General features: G+C 35.6%; 1 protein-coding gene across 4 annotated transcripts in view; it reads left to right on the top strand.

The window, feature by feature from the left end:
• MFSD14B (major facilitator superfamily domain containing 14B) overlaps positions 1–17684 on the top strand; it is a 32997-nt gene that overhangs the window by 11110 nt on the left and 4203 nt on the right. Inside the window, exons 2-12 of one of the 4 annotated variants that reach the window (XM_082337071.1) lie at positions 52–147; positions 3577–3639; positions 5839–5966; positions 6859–6973; positions 8795–9013; positions 10229–10342; positions 10895–10966; positions 12985–13097; positions 14021–14118; positions 15803–15960; positions 16603–16743. In XM_082337071.1, coding sequence (XP_082193197.1) covers positions 52–147; positions 3577–3639; positions 5839–5966; positions 6859–6973; positions 8795–9013; positions 10229–10342; positions 10895–10966; positions 12985–13097; positions 14021–14118; positions 15803–15960; positions 16603–16656 — 1230 coding nt within the window. In that variant the 3' untranslated portion in view covers positions 16657–16743. Of the gene's footprint in view, positions 1–51; positions 148–648; positions 900–3576; positions 3640–5838; positions 5967–6858; positions 6974–8794; positions 9014–10228; positions 10343–10894; positions 10967–12984; positions 13098–14020; positions 14119–15802; positions 15961–16602; positions 16744–17684 lie in introns of those variants that run through there. The other 3 variants (XM_082337070.1, XM_082337073.1, XM_082337072.1) reach the window with 3 other exon arrangements.

Here is a 17684-nt window from a genome sequence, read left to right as displayed (position 1 = left end):
CATGTAATGAATTGGATGTGTACAACTACTGCATCTGTTTTTCTTTTTTAGCAACAAGGTATTGGTCGGCCAAGCGTATACCACGCGGTGGTGGTCATATTTCTAGAATTCTTTGCCTGGGGGCTCTTGACAACTCCAATGCTAACAGTAAGTATCACTGATCTGCTGTCATCTCGGCAGTAATGACAAAAGTTAATTAAAGCTAATTCCTAGGGATTGGGATTTTAATTTGGTTTACACTTTGTGCTTCCCACATTAACTGAATTCCAGGAGTCTTTAACATTCAACACTGCGCAATAGTAGTATACTACAGCTGAGATCTGGACTGCTGAAAGACTAAAAGACAGTGAAAAATAAATTAGCAAAACTGTACTGCTCTTTGACTTTTATTTGCCTTTTAGAGTAACATCAGTTTAGTGTGTGGATGAAAGTCTGTCTGGAAATTCTGGCTTTTTTTAAGACTTCATAGTTCAATTCATCTTCCAGTCATAACAGTAGAATAAACTATGCATCCCATAATAAACTTTGTATGCTATTGTGGGCTGGCTGTTTTGCCAGCATGTAACTTGAAGTAAAATGTAAAGGCTTTCATGTAAGAAACAGATTTTATAAGTATTTAATCTGTTCTGGAATGCAGTTATTTTCCAGGTGAATAGGTAATTTGAGTGTTTGGTAATAGGACGTGAAGCCTTTTATCTGAAGACATGGGTCTTATTCATTGAAATCAGGCCTGCCTGAGAGAAGTCATCAGAAGTCTGTTAGTCCAGTTTTTCTTGAGATAATACCTCAGAGCACTTTGAAAACGTGATGAGCAAGGTTTTATGGGATGGAAAGACCTTGGAGTTAATTATTTTCCTTCCCCAAACTCCGGATAAAATCATCTACATAACTCTTGAAAGGTATTTGTCTAACCTTCCTAAAGACAATCACTAGTCTTTTTAACATAGCTTAATAATAAAAAAGTCCATATAAACAGTTAACAGATTTCCATAAAGTAGGTGTCTTATTAAATTACCATCCTGTCATGCTGTCTTGCCAGTGTTAAAATGTGGGGAAGCTTACTGGGTGGTCTCTCTTGTTTCTTTTCTTTCTCCTTTCCTTTTTTCTTAAGCAAAATGCTCAATTTCAAGTTGCCCAAGCTTGACACTTCTCATTTAAAGGGATAACGTGCAAATAGTAATTCTTAAGCAGTCTTCAAAACCCACCCCACTTTAATAAAACTATATGTTAGGTGGGTTCTTCAATAGTTCCTCAATAGTGTACTCCTGTTGAAATTGTTCCATATCAATTTTTACTGTGAGTCACATGCAGCTGAAATGTTAATTCCTGAAATTGGTATTTATCATTGCATTGTTTCTAATGGGAGTGTTACGAAATGCTTCTAATGTAAAGCTAAATTCTTATTTTGACTGAATTATGTGGCTTCAGTACAGTCGTGGTCTTGAATATCTTTGAATGTTGTTTTCCTCTCTTATGTGGTCTTGAATACTTAGGAGGCTGTTGGATTGGATTGAAAATTTAATTTAAAGCACTGAGTTACATATAGTGGTGTAACTTACCTTACACAGGTGTAAATGATGTCTGTGTTCTTGGGGGTGATCATCTTTATTTGTAATCAGCTTTGCACAAACTGAAAGGCTGCTGTTTGATTAAAATAATTTCAAATCTGCTTTGATACTTTGAACCCTTATGTCTTGTAGTGCACTTGTGGTAACTTACCTTGGCCTGCTGATCAGCCAGCAGTACTAGGAGTCATGCAGAGCTGTCTTATGAGCAAAGTTCAGCCTTTGAACTGCTGGCTGCCCACTTTTGCTCAAGCAGGTTTGTGTGGTAGGAAGGGCAGAAACGGAAAGGTCTGGCCTCTTAATCAAAGCTCATGATTACTCAGATTTTTTGTGGTTGTGTCGTGATTCCCCAGGTCATTTAATCAGATTAAAATGTTGTGTCGTGTATTATCAAAATAAATTGCATGTATTCTGTGATAGCTGAGATTATTTAAAGTTAATTTTTTAGATTACTTTTTCACTTCTTTTGACATCTGTCAGCAAAGCTGTAGTGTTTGTTACATGACACTATACTTAGAGAAGAAAAGATTTGAAGTGTTTATAAAGCATATGAAGGCTATTTTGCTCACAGACTGCCCGAAGCTTATGCTCATTACTCTTATTTATGGACTTGTAAGCCAATATTAGTACATCACCATAAGCAATATTCATCACTTAATGGCATATTCTGTCTTCAATATCATCTTTTTTTGAATATATAAATATTTCTATCAGTAGAACTTGAGTAAGGCAGTTCATCAGTTTGTCAACTTGCATTTCTCTTGTGTATAAAGTAAGAGAAATTAATCTCAAAAGCTTCAACCAATATCAGCAGTGGTTGCCTTCCAGAAAGAATACTGGAAAACACTTTACAGAAAGGTAATTAGATTTGGATCTGAGTTTCCTGCTTGCTGCTTTTTTTTTTTTTTTGAATTGGAAGACATCTGCTTGATAGATCTCTAATTTAAACCCTGACTTTTTTTCCTCCATTCATATCATAAAATCAGTGGTCAAACAGTGCAAAATTGTTTTAAATTTCTAGCAGAAGATGGAGACCAGAAGGAAAAAGGGGTGTAAATAAGCAGAATTGTCTGACCAGTAGTTAATGTGGGAACAACCACCCTTATTAAACCTATGATTTGAGAATCTCAGTTATCCTTGAAAAATGATGCTCATTTTTCAGTGACACTAAAGTTTTGGGTTTCTTCAGGCTAGTGGCTTCCTCAGTATGCATATAAATAATTTTTGTAGCTGTTGGCACTTATCTATAGATAAAAACAGCAAATGAGTTTGAAGTTAGTGAGCATACATGCTTCGATCATTGCAATAACTTCTTTAATCGACACCGTAGCACCTGTGAGGCCTTTTAACTCTCTTGCATATTTATGGTAAATCTGTTTAGTATAGATTAACGTGCTTGCCCTTGAATTAAGACTGCTGGTAAAGCACCTTAAATGAATTCATAGCGGTACTTAAAGGATACATGAAACACTCAGAGCCATTGCTAGTATTTATAAGCATCTACCTGCTCATCAGAAGTGTATCTAACTGTATGACTATTGAGTAATGTGATTCATTCAGAAACAGTTTGCACAGTGCCTTTTTGGGCAGTTGTGAATATAGTGCTGTCTTTTTCTTGACAGAATAAGTTAGCTGAATCTCATTTTCACTCCGAATTAGTAACAATGATTGAGTCAACCTTATGAAGGAATTGTCTACATAAAAAATTCTGTGATTTGTGCCATACGGAGATGCCTTTTGCTTACATTGAACCCCTTTCTGAGCAAAGTACCCCAAACCAAATTATCTCTGCAGTACAGTGCGGTCTGTGCCAAGAGAAGAATTTATGCCAATAAATTGATATCAAACTTTGTCAATATTTTCTCGTGAAGACAAATAAGAGTATAATTCTGGGAGAAGATACTTTTTAACAAGTCCCAATAGAGCTATCCTGTTACAAATGAAGTTTAAACTTTGAATCAACTTTGTCCTGTCTCACCTGATTCAAATACTGCTTTTTTTCCCCTGTCAGGTCTTACATGAAACATTTTCCCATCATACATTTTTAATGAATGGTCTTATTCAAGGTGTTAAGGTAAGATTTTTTTAAAACCTCTGACGTAAATATTCTGTGTTCCTGTATTGTAATTTGTCTCTCCTGCATTCTCCATAAGAACATGCAAAACATTGAGAATGTAATTAATTATTAAACCATTTTTTCCTTGTAATGGTTGTGTTCTTGGGCTCACTTCAGGTTTTACTGCTAAATGGTAGCATCTTGAAACAAGTGGAATATTTCTCATAAGTTTAAATTCCTCTCATTTGAATAGGTTCCAGTCCTAGCTATTGTAATCTTGGTAAGGATCCTTCCGAGAATATCGAAAGCAGATTAATGCAGCCATGATGATACCATTGAGATAAAACACGCAGCATTTAAACACTGTGATTTTGCCCAAGATGTGGTATAAAAGCTAATTTTCAGCAGAGTGGGTTGGTTTTTTTTCCTGGTCTTTTTTTTTTATCAGTTTTTGAGCGTTCTGTGATGGTCAAGATATTCAGGGCCGCTTATAGCTTACTTATACCACTGCATTCACACAGTGGTCATGCTGGATTGTTGCCACAAAAAAAGCTTGCAAAAATTCTCTAGCATAACTAAGACTTGAAAGTGTCTTCTTTGCTGACTGTCTTACTGAGAATCTTCAAAGCACGTAGTGTAACTTATGACTATTTAAGTTTGTATTCTGTAACAAATCTAAAGCATTGCTTTTAGCTGTAAGAACATTGCATCTTTAGGATAGATCTTCTGTCTTGATACCTTTCATGGTAGATTGGCAGAACACCATGCACTAGGGATGTCAGGATGTCTTAAACTGAAAGAGGAAATCAGCTTCGCATTGTTCTCTTAGAAAACTGAAGTTCATGTTCCTCTTAGTGTTTTCTTTCAACTCTGTTCACAGTGCAGTGTAACTATGAGTATCACTCAAAAGTAGTGAATGGAGGGTTCCCCATATATTTTTTACATAGCATATCTGTAGAAAAGTGCATTAATGTCATGATCTAAATGTATGTATTGCTCTAACAGGTGTAATAAACAGGGGAGCGTAAACCAGAGTGAGCTTGGACTTCAGTGTCCAATGTTTTCTTTAAAATGCTGTTTATGAAACATCAAAATTGTTTTGGGTGACAGTTAGCAAAACATGTTAGTTCATATTCTACTGAAATCTGACTTTAAGGAGCAAAAACATTAATGTCAACTGAGTAAGGCATCTAACTTTCCTAGGATCATGTGATATGGCTTTATAGCTTTTGCTCTCAATTTACTTACTGAAATCATTGGAATCAGAGTTGTTTACTGGGATTTGGCAGAATAGTGATTCAGTACTGTAGTCTGTATGCATGTGTTAGACTTGAAGGTGACTACATTTGAATACCAGAGGTTAGACTTCCAGTGTATTGAGGTGCTTACAGAACCATGTATTTACTAATGTTTGGATTTATGGCAGAGTTGGATTGAAGAGAGAACAATATACTAATTAGGAGGAAGATGCATCTGTTCTGGAGGTTTTGCAGTTAACAAACCTGTGAAAAGCTTTGTTTATTTTAATTCTTCTGTGTAATATAGAACAGATTTGAGACCTAGATTCTAGCACTTTATGAAATGCTGAAAAATCTATTATTTGATCCTTAGTCAATTTTTTCTGTGACAGCTGTACCTGTAAGTCTGACTTTTGCCACTGGAATATCATTCTGGTGTTCCACTGACTCAAGTTGTCAAGCTTGCTTAAATCGTCCTCATAGTTCCTGAAATGTACAAATGTCCTGTACGTGACAAATATGTAGTATAAAGCAATAAATGTTCTGTTTAATTTGTTTCAGAGAACAGTTAGGTTACCCAAAACTCTCCCTTAGGACAGTCCAAATTAGAGGGAAATTTGGGTTTGGGATCTAGTACTAAGTCTCATGACAGAGGCTAAGAAGATGTCCTTTGTGAAACTAGACTGTAGATTTTTGAGATTTTTAAGAAGCTTTTGCAGTCTGTGGTACTTCTGTATTGAATCAAATGGGTCTTGGAAAAATGTATGACTTTTTTAATGCATTCAAGTTTAATAGATTTGAAATATGAAACATCAGAATCACAGAAAAGTAGACTGTAGAGGAAATTGTGTACAACTTCAGTTATCTACAATTTTGTGTTTAAAATCAAATTGCAATTTTAGTCCTTTTTTATATTGTGGTTAAAGTGAAACTTGGAAATGTAAATATAGACATATTAATTATTTTTCTTCTGTCACAGGGTTTTTTGTCCTTTCTCAGTGCTCCACTAATAGGTGCTCTGTCAGATGCATGGGGAAGAAAATCTTTTCTTCTTCTTACGGTTTTTTTCACCTGTGCCCCAATTCCATTAATGAGAATAAGTCCATGGTAAGTGGTACAGACTGCAGTAGCGAACTTGTCAGTGCAGCACAAATTCAATCAGAGGAGTAGTTTGGGGAAGTGGGAGAGGGACACTAAGACAAGAGGAAAGCCACTTTCCTTTCAAGATGTGATTGCATTATTCTGGAGCTTTTCGGTTTAAGAGGTAATGAAACTGTGTATCTTAAAAGTAGAAATTACGGAATGTGATTTAATTACTGTATTCAGACAAGTATAACAATAAGTGAAATGGTTTGGTAGCCCTGTCTAACTCAATTTTAAGCTCAGCTGTTAATTTTTTTTTCCCCTGAGGACTGACAATGTGGTAATAAACATATTTTTAAAGCTAAATTAACCTTAGAATTTATTGACCACAGAAAAGTATAATTGCTGCAAATGAGATCTTTTAACTCTTTGATTAGGCAACTTTGAAGTCTTAACTGAGTGGAATTGACTGGGTTTCAGTTTCATTTACATTCATTGTGAAACTTAGGAGGATTACAAAAGAACTTTGTGACCACTGAGTGCATTCAGAGTTCAGCTTCTGAAGCATTATATGTGATAGTTTATTCCTTAACTGGTTGAGAAACTGAGCTCTAAGGGAGTTCATTTTTCATAACTTAAACTTGCTTCAGCTTTGAGAGTGTGAAAATGTATAGGTACCATGTCCTGAAGGGGCCACTTCTTCTAGGCTGATGTAAAGTAAACGGTAGGATATTAAAAATTAAAATGCTGTTTTCCAATATTTAAGTGAGACTGCAGTAACATTCATCTTCAGTAAAGCTCTATTTTAGTTCTTGAGGAAAACTTCTCATGGCTTAAATACAAACTTGCTTGATTAGTAAGAGAAAAGCAAGAGGTCTTAGCTTAAACTTTCTAATTGTTGCTTTTAAATCATTAGGTGGTACTTCGCTATGATTTCGGTATCTGGAATCTTTTCTGTTACCTTTTCTGTAATATTTGCCTATGTAGCTGATGTAACACAAGAACATGAAAGAATTACAGCCTATGGACTGGTAAGATACGCTAAACTTGAAAAAAGGTCAGATTACGACCTTCGTATTGAACTTGTGTTTTGATGCACCGATTGTTTAGTGATTAATGTAATGAGGTTGATAGAGAAGGGAATGAACCATGCATCAAGGCACCGTGTTAGAGTTTGGGAAATCTAATTTAGACTTCCTACTGCTGCACAGACTGCTCTGTGCTCATAGGAACAGAATAAGAATTTGACAGTTTTACCTGCATAGAGGGCATGTGTAACAAAACATGTTTTAATTTTTGCAGGCAGAAAAGAAATGTTGTTAAAGGCAATGAAAGTTATTTAATACTTGATCTGGCAGTATCTTTCCACCACCTGTAAATTGCACTTTTAATTTATGTGATTTCTTTTTAATATAGAATGCTTTTTCTATAGTCAAAACAGGCAGCAAGGATGAACATGCATAATGCAGTATTTTTAGTAACTTAGTCATGACCTTTCTTAGTTAGCAAGAGAAGAGGAAAATAGTTCAGTTAGTACAAACTAGCCTTTCCGGTAATAATTCCTCCTTAGTTTGCTTTACTGAATTATCTATAAAGGTTTAGGTTTTGGAGGCCCATTGGTAGATACCCTCAGCCTTTGAACGTCATTTGTCCCTTCATCCTCTGTGCATCTGTTTTCACTATAGAGATACTCATGGACTTGATTTTTGGCTGACTGTACTGTACTTCGAGATGTTAAGGTTTCCCTTTATTTTTAGCCTTAAGGACGTATGATTCCTCAGATGTTGATTTAACAGTTAAGAAAATAAAGGACTTAGTTCTCTTGAACCAAACTTGTGTGTATTGTTGTAACAGAGCACGAAACAGGTTTAAAAGTTCTGGAATTCCCACTTTATTTTTCCTGCTTATAAAGAGGGCCGTAAGTATATTTGGAGCATATATTTGCCTGCCTTCAAACAGTTTTTTGTTAACAGGCAGATCTAAAATTCTGTAAAGTGGTAGACAAAACTGCTGTTGTTTTGATGAGGTCTCTATCTCTTTCTAATCATTTTGTTTGTTATACCTTTTCCTTAGGATTTTTTTCCAGCTTGGTATAAAGCTAAATTTCTAGCTTGTGTTCTTACTTATTCTATAAAATAGTTACGCAGAGTATTTTTATTTTGGGGACTGGAAAAGAGTAGTAATTAAAAACCTCAAACAAGCTAGCTTTATTCTAACCTTTTCTGATGATTTTTATAGTGAAATTTAACTACAGCACTTGATTTTTCATCGTGTTCTGCTGTATGTGAATATAGTAAGTGATCTGTTAGTAGCCGTATGTCACTACAACGTAGTATGAAGCAATACAGTTGTTGTTGAAGTTCTTGTCATAGCTAATGATTTCCTAGTTTGCTGTGCTATCCAGTGATAGCTGTGTATTTAAAATGCAAACTGTTAACAAAGGCATTGTGTATTACTCTATGTATTACCCAGAGTGCTGAAGCTCAGGTTCACTTAGGCATTTAAATGTGCTGACAGCTTTTTCAGTGAAATCTCATCAGATTTACAATTGGAAAACAAAAACCATTTTAATCTATTTGAAAGTAAGAAACATTTTCCTTTGAGCCAAACTTGCTCTTTGACTGCAAATCCTGTCTCCTATGGTGGGCTGTGGAGGAGGTTAGAGAAACTTTATTCGGACACATGTTTGCTGTCATAAGTGATTTTTTTTTTTTTTTAATTTAAATTTTGACTGGTGTTTTTTTAAAACCACACTTCTGGGGAGGGGTGGTGGTGTTGAGCCAAGTTACTTTATTTTTCTGCAATGGCAGAATAACCACTTCCACAAATTTGTAAACTGTTCTTGTGCATAGGTATCTGCCACCTTTGCAGCAAGTTTGGTAACGAGTCCTGCCATTGGAGCATACCTGTCTGCCAGCTATGGAGATAAGCTTGTCGTACTAGTGGCCACATTGGTGGCTGTTGTAGACATCTGCTTCATCCTGCTAGCTGTTCCAGAATCTCTGCCGGAAAAAATGAGACCTGCTTCATGGGGAGCTTCTATATCATGGGAGCAAGCAGACCCTTTTGCAGTAAGATGCACTTCAATAAGTAATGAATAAATAATTGACGATAATAATAATAATAATAATAATAATAATAATAATAATAATAATAATAATAATAATAATAATAATAATAATAATAATGCATTTTGTAAGCTTGAGAAATCTTTAGTCCTATTGGTAGCTTGACTGTTCAGTATACCATAATCTCTGTTCTCTGCTCTTGCACAAAAAGATCTAGCTACATTTAAAAACCAAAACCAAACCAAACTTTGTGGATTAAATGATTCTTGAATTGAAAACAATGTCTGGTGTGAAATTCAAAGGGAAAATGCTTTACTTTTCTAACTTACTTACTCTATTTTATTGGAAGAGAAACGCTGAATTCTTACACTGCTATGGACCCCAAAACCTGATATTGTAAGACTTTTCCATATTCATTTTATGCTTTGTACTTTTGGTTGGCAGTATCTCTCCCCACTCTTGAATTGCACTTTTGGTTATGTGTGATTTCTTTTTAATACAGAATGTATCTATAAAGCCTGATTTTTCTGCAGGCATATATTGGAAGGGTTAAAACATATCATGCAGTCCTAGTAACTTGTTCACTTACTCATACTTATTTAGCTGACTTGTGTTTGCGTTGCAACCTTGGTAAGAGAGGAAAGAGTGATTGTTCTTCATGAGATCCATCCTGCTGGGACCTGGTTGTCCATGTTGAGAGATAGGTGACATGCTTGAAAGACTGCAGTTAAAGAATATGTTTCCACAATTTATTTGTTACGCAAAAATGGTTCATATTATGGGTGAACAAGTATAAGAAATCTACAAGGAAAAATACTCTCATAATTTGGAAAGAGAAACAGTTGTAATGAGGCTATATTATTTGCTAGCATCTTTCAGAACAGATTATTATGGAGATCAATGAGAAAATACTATGCATTTCCCTAAATATTATATGATGCTGTTTTCAGTGACTACTTGTAATTTGGCATTGAACAGTAGCTTCAAAAATCAAATGAAACTTTGCAGAAGAATCAGATACCATAAGCCTTATGTAGCAGGGGTTGTTTCTAACTTAATGTTCAGCTTAACTGTTGCCATGTGTGATTTTTTTTTTTTGACTCATATGCGTGGCAAAAAATGGATTTTTAAAAAGTGAATCCACCCTCTGCTTTCTTTATGCTTTCATTAGTCTTTGTATAAATGTTCCAATACTTGTTTTGTTTCTTTGTTTTACAGTCTCTGAAGAAGGTTAGAAAAGATTCTACAGTTCTCCCGATCTGCATTACAGTGTTTCTCTCCTATCTGCCTGAGGCTGGCCAGTATTCTAGCTTTTTTCTGTACTTGCGACAGGTAAATGTTGGTGTCTTCACATCTTACTAAGGATGTTTAAATAAGTATTCCCTGAGACCTGTTTCATGTTGAAGACTTCGCTCAGAAAACTGCTTTCTGGCAAAATACAGCTTTAAAAAACAAAGGCAGGGTACTTTGCTAAGCCAGGAACTGAATAACACTTGACTCCTGATGCATAAACCCTGCCATAGCTTAAGCCTGTGTTCATAAAGTTAAGCAGACCTTTGCTCCTATTCAGTGCAGCAGTTTTTTTCGAGGTGGGATCTTGCCTGTTGAAGAGCTATTGTGTCTGTGGGAGGGGATAGAGAACTTCAGTTTCCAGATACATGACTTCCTCTGTCTCCTTTTTTTAAGGCAGTTTTTTTTTTTTTTCCTTGTGTGGATTTCCTGGCAAGCAGTTGAGTTACGGATTATTCTTGAAAGTCGCACTTCCTGTATGGATTTAGATTATAAGCAGGAATCAGTGTTTTCTTTGAAGAAGATATCTCTTTGCTAGTGATTGTCCTGGATTGTGTTTGGTACTTGTTTTATGCATTTTTTGCTTCTCTTCAGATTATAGGTTTTGGATCTGCTAGCATTGCAGCATTTATAGCTGTGGTAGGCATTCTGTCTATAGTAGCTCAGGTAAGCTTTATTCTTTTTACTCTTTTATTAAACAGTACAAACTGAATGCTGATGCATACTCTTCTGACTATTAAGCTTGTCTATACTTCTTACATGCTCTAAAATGCCAGTGTATCTTACATTCACTGAAGGTTATATTCATATATATAGTCTGCGTAAATGTCTTGCTTTAAATCTGCTTTCCTTAGAAATACTGGACCCTGGGCATCAGAAAATGAAACTAAAATTTGCTAAACTTGGATCAGTAAATTTACCAAACTCTGGCTTTAAATGATTAAAATGGTGTAGGAAATTGGTTACTTAATGAAAGGCCTTCTGAAAAGGAAATGCGTGCCTTATTTTAAGCAAAAGTCGTGCTGCTTGCACCTATTCAATTGGCTCATGCTTTCAAACTTGCGTAGAAACAGTGCAGGTATTGATATGGTCTGTCCAGGGTTAGTTAGGCTCAGCATGGAGGATGAGGAACTGTGAGGCCTTGGTATATTGCTTTCATACCTCTTAATTGGCAACAGTGAGCTGGTTTTTGGACAGGTCCTTTATACTTTTTAGAAATCAAACAGCTTTTATGATGTGATCTGTGATATCTTTATGGGTACAATTTGTCTTCCTGTTGTGATAACAAGGAAGAGGAATGGCGTATACAATGTGCTGTAACTTTGTTGCCATCCCTAGCAGAGTGGAGGTCTTACTGTTTTGATGTAAACGACACGTTCCTCAGTTATAATCAGTTTTAGTGGTGTTCGTTATGTCCTCCATTATCAATACAAGTCATTATTTTGGTCCTTGCTCTGTGGTTTGTTCTGATGCTTTTATGCGCACTCACATTTGCCAATCATACTTTATTCAGACCAGTATTTTTGCTAAAAATCTCTAAAATGGCTAGCCTTCTGGTTCATAATTTTCACTGTTAAAATGAGGAAGATCTGCTTGATTTTTGAACTCTTCAAAGGGTGCAGCTTACTGAAATAAGCTTTGCTCCATAAATACTGATTTGTGTTGGCATGTTGGATATCTCCAGAGAGAACTGATCACATGTAGATTGAATGACTGTATTTTTGTTATTTGGCTTTCAAACTAGCTTTGTCTAAGAATGAGAAACAACAAAGCTAGTTTCAGTAAGATGTACATGAGAGAGGAAGTATGCTCTGCTCTACAATCCTTCCGGTTCCTTTTCTCTGGCTTTTTACTGATGCATTGCTGAGTTTCTCATGTTAAAGAAAAATGTGTGCACTGTTAACTGAGTGAAGTTGTCCATATGGACTTTGCTTTACTAGGAACAGTCTGCTTCTTGCCATGAGTGTATTGGTGTTGTATCTGAATTGGGACCTCCTGCCCCCTCAGCAGTAACGCTTCTAACAAATAAAAAACAGTGGTCTTCCTTTAGGATTAGTTTCTATGTGCAAATAAAAAGGTCATATGGGTGGTGTAAAGAGCAGAAAATGTAATTAAAGATGCCTAGGAATTGGCCTCAGCCAAATTTCAATGCATGTGCTGAAGTTGGAAGAGCAGCAGGATTTACTTACTGGTTTTAATTACAAATTTGGATACTAATTCACCTGACCTAAATAGATTATTTTTTTCTGAGCTAACAGTCATTTTTTCTCTCGTATTTGTAGATACTGGTAAATTCAACCCATGTCCAGCCTGTACTATCTTAACTTGGTACCAGCATTTATTGTGGAACTCTGTAGTCTGTAATAAAACGGAATTGTAGAGGTGGAAACAAAAGCCTGTTTACAGTAGAAACAGACACTGAGATATAATGTCCATAGAGAAGGCAATACATACGCTTCTTCATGTCCTGAAGTAGAAACTCTTTAAAAATTAAGAATATCTGTACATCAAGTGTTGATACGGCTAGTCTGCATTTTGGACTCAATACAGGGGAAGTAAGAGCATGAACAGTGTGAATTTCCTCAGCAGTTGAAAGGTCTTCTGAATTACTTTGTGCAGAAAGAGAAATTACTTTAGCAATCTGGCTTTTTAAAATAACTTGGATGAACCAATTTCTCTTGCAGACTGTTTTTCTCAGTATCTTGATGAGGTCGATAGGGAACAAAAATACGGTTCTCCTTGGCCTTGGCTTTCAGATCCTTCAGTTGGCTTGGTATGGTTTTGGATCTCAGTCTTGGTAAGCACGCATTTTCCTAGGTACATACGTGTTAAGGAACTGAAAATGTTTTTCCAAGAAATGCTACCCTTTAACTCTGTCATCATGAGTATTTAAATGTTCTGTGAATTAAGCATTCTCATTTGCATTACACTACCAAAGCTTGGTCTCTATTTTGCACATGTAGGAATGATAGAATATTCCAGGTATATAGTATAAGTTGCAGACTAACAGCGCTTTCGAAAAAGGAGTCTTTGCACCATTTTGGTCCACTGAGTTTTATGTCTACAAATGTGGTTAAAACTTTTTTGTAAACCCACAAGCTAGTAAGTATTATGTTCTCTCCAGCAATTCCACTAGATCCACTATCAATCACTTACTGGACCTCTATTTTTTTGCTTTTTTTCTAACATGTCATTCTCTTACTATAACTATATTTGGTCTTGGAAACTATCTAGAGCTTCTTCTGTTGGAAAAACTGTCTGTAAGTAAAGTGAACTAGAACCATAAGCTGGAACAGCTTTTTCTTCACAAAGTTTGTCCTACTGACAGTGAAGAATGCTTGTTCTTTATCAGAGTACTTCCTAGTGAGTTATACAAGTTGGGAACTGCCTCACAGGGACACCCTGTGAAATTGTTCTCTTGCGCAGCCTTTGGAGAGGGAAAGCCGATGCATCACTTCACTCCCACTCCCTTCTTTTCCTTTCCTGTAATAGCAGGTGTAGAATCAAATGCTCTTCTGTTCCAACAAGCTCAGGGTAATTTGTGGGAGGGGAGCAGGAAGAGGGCCCTGACCAGATAATTCCCAGTCTTCAGGTATTTTAATAAGAGTACTTTTGAAAGGGCATTAAGCCTTAAATGAGGGTACCCTTGGCCCTTTTTGGGGGTAGGGAGTAATTATATGGGCAATCTCATTTTTAATTCAAATTATGTATTTAACACAGGATGATGTGGGCAGCAGGAGCTGTAGCAGCAATGTCAAGCATTACATTCCCAGCAATCAGTGCTCTGGTTTCACGAAATGCAGAGTCAGATCAACAAGGTGAGTATTGGTTGAATTTCTGTTTCTGCATTAGACTGCTTTCTTGGATGACTCGTCTGTCTGGAAAGCAGAATACTTATCTAGGTGTACTTTTCAAATATGTTGATGAGTAATGAGTTTCTTTGGTAGTACCTGTGGAAGTCTGCCAATCTATGTAGTGAGGAAGGAGGTACACAAATTTATCAAATTTGCAGTGCAAAATACAATTCTGTCTGACAGCTACTGCTCTTCTTGCTTCCTGTGAAATTACTACCAAAGCAACAAAAACAGATGTCGTAACTTTCATGTTTTTTCCTTCCTCTTTTTTTGTTAAAAGTAATATTTTCTAAGTAGCTAGTGAAGATTAATGTAACAATACCATCTTTTTAATGGAAAATTAAAACACATTTTACCAGATTAAAATAAGCCTATTCAAGAAGCTCTAGTCTGTGTGGAAAAGTTGGCCCTATTTGCTATAATACTTCAGATTTTCAAGGAATAGAAAAGCTTAAATAGTTGATCTGAAAGAGAGAAAATTTCATTGATTTTGATGTGAAGCGGAATGAACAATCAGAAATAACTCTTCACTTATAATGAAGTGAGGAGGGAGTCATGACAAAGCAACACACTGGCATATAATAACTGAATTTAGTGTTCTCTTTAAAAAAAATCGTGTACATATAAATCATAAGTATCAGTCTTGCTTTAACATTGTACAACTTGAAGTTAGATAAGTGCAGTTAATATGGGAAGTACAAAGGAGGTGCAGTTCTAGGTGGCAGATTTCTGTTGAGTTTGAAAGGTGCAAAAGACAGTATTTTACATAGCTTTTTTTATCATTCCCCTTCACCCATTTTTGTTTCTAATAGAGCCATTTAAAAGAGTTTTAAAAGACTTGTTTTCTATTTATGTCATTAAATGAATAGTTTAGTTGAGTTGACAGAAGTTGATAAACTTTCATTTTACATAGGGGAAACTACTGTTAATAGCTCAGGCATACAATAGTTTCTAGAGTGAAGTTTTGCCACCTAGTGGCATGAAGATTTTAAGCTTACATGTCAACCTATGAAGAAAAAAACTCCAACTTTTTACACTGTTGTCACAGTCACTTAATGAAGTTGAAGCAGAAATACACCCATAGAATTTGATTAATCAAGCTTTTAAAATAATCTAATATAAAACTGCAAGCAACCTAGTATTGTGAATTTACTGCCCTGAATAAGTTACTTGGTGCTTAAATAAATCCTGGGGTTTAGGCCAGTGAAGGGAAGAATCTGTTACAGTTTGTGCATATTTTGCCAATAATAACCCTTAACACATAGATATATTACTCTAAATTTCACTTGAAAATAAATTGAGCAGGTACCATACTTAACCTCTGCTTTCTTCATTGTAGGCTTTGGGTGAGGGTGGAAGAACTCTAATACAGAACATTAGACTCGGACATAAATTTAGTCACTCATATTCAAAACTCATTGCTTCCCGTAGCATGCAAGTGCAGTGACAGAACTAGGGTCATGCAGAGGATTATTTTAATCCAGCAAAGTTGTCTTCAGTGTATTTCTTAAGATCTTAGTATGTAGAAATAATTATGAGATGTGCTATTTTGGAACAGCTATTAGAATACACTCAGAGCTGTTCCCTCTGAGCATTTTATTCTTGATTAAAAAAAAAAAATTCTACTCTTATTTTTTTTCTTCATTAGGTGTTGTCCAAGGAATAATAACTGGAATAAGAGGTCTGTGCAATGGCCTGGGACCAGCACTGTATGGCTTTATTTTCTTTCTCTTTCATGTGGAGCTCAATGAATTGCCACCTGATCAGACTTCTGGAAAAAAAGCAATGCAAGATCCCAGTGATGAGGTAAGTTTAAAATTTGGTGTGAAGTTTGCAGTGTAGGACTTGTCAGAGTAAAAATCTGTCATTTTTGATTAATTTAAAATCTTGATATCTAATTCTTGAACTACGTAATTCTCACTTGTTGGTGTTATTGAAATATTAAGATAGCTCATAATTTAAATTTTTTAGTAAATATTTAGATTTACAGTAATAGCAGCTTTGGTTTCAGTATTCTAATGGAACCAGTTACTCAAAACACAGCTGCAATCCTGAATCGCAGCGAAAGATGAAATTTTGGCAATAGGAAGGTCATTTTTGGTAACTCAGTAAATTGTAACAAGTTTATCTTTGAACCTCCCAGCAACAGGTTAGTTATTCACATATACAGTAATTCAGTATACAGTTGAATTATGTATTTTTTTTTTCAATGGCAGTAACAATGCTGTTCATCACCTTTCCTTACCTGTATGAAACTTGGCAGGGAGGGGAGAAGTCAATCCTATGCAATGTTCTTTGGAACTCCCTTCAGTCTTTTCTTGTATCTCTTCCATCTTTGTTTCAGGTCTGCATTTTTATCTCCTTTGTTCTTTCCTATTTGGCTTCCAAAATATCAAATACATGCTTACCAGAGTTTGGAGAACCTTATGGACCCTTTTTTCTTTTTAGCTTGATTGCTCTGATCTCTTCAGCTACAATTCCATTGTTTTTTCAAAATACTAAGAATGGACTTTTCAGAGAGCTGATGATCTCTTAGCTTGTCATTAAGCTGATGAAGAAAGACAACAGATTAGCTGAATATGTAAATAACTGGTGGCTGTTACCATGGAAACAATTGTTTGTTGTTCATCCCCCAGTCTGTGCATCTTTCCAGGTATTAACTGTAACAAGTGCTTGAACATACTGCTCACTGCCATACCTATGGTGAAGTGCTGCACAATTTGCTCAAGCAAACTGAGTAGAGTTTTAAAGTAAGGGGCCAAAGACACTCTTTTTCTTGTACAAAAAGGAAACTGTAGTAAAATATGGGAAAAAGTTTCTAATCATGATTTCAGGTTTTCAAGAACTTTGTCATGCTTCCACTAGTTAAAATTTCACTCCTGAACTCTGTTTTTTAAAGCATCGAATCACATAAGCTTTTCTTGGGGGCAGGGAGCGTCTTGGCTTTTTGATCTTGTACACACATTGCTGTTACAAGTAATTTTAGTGTGTTCTGTTACTTTAAGAATATCCATGTGGGTTGTTTTTTGTTGAAATAGCCCAGATGTATCACAGTGGAGCAACTGGCTGTTCCAGTAAGTTATAAATGAGTCAAAACTTCTGTTGTGGAATTTTCTAAAGCTTGTGGTAGAAGAAGTTCCTGTGCTGAAGCTTAATGTATGAGCTTCCTCATAAAATAATGATTTTTCTAAGCTGTAAATGTAAAATGAACCATCGTTTCAGATATCCTTGTTTTCTTGAAAACCTACTTAATAAATAAGGAGACACGTTTTTAGTTAGCAGTACAGCAAAATCAGTAAGTATTTGCATAACTAAGATTGCTTTTTATTCTAATTTCAGTGGGACAGCTCTTATGTTTAATTATGTATGTACTCATAAGCTTTGTTAAATGTCTGTAATTACATTTCTCCCTGTTAATAGTTACCAGGCACCTAACACGTAAAACTATCATTCAGGAAAATAACAATACAATTTTTTCCTACTAATTCTTATGTTCAAGTCTAATATAACAGTGGGAAAGAACTCCATAA

Source organism: Platalea leucorodia (assembly GCF_965183815.1).
Source record: "Platalea leucorodia genome assembly, chromosome: Z".
Taxonomy (NCBI): Eukaryota; Metazoa; Chordata; class Aves; order Pelecaniformes; family Threskiornithidae; genus Platalea; species Platalea leucorodia.
Note: the sequence above shows the minus strand (reverse complement) of the source record. Positions and strands in the feature narration are given on the sequence as shown.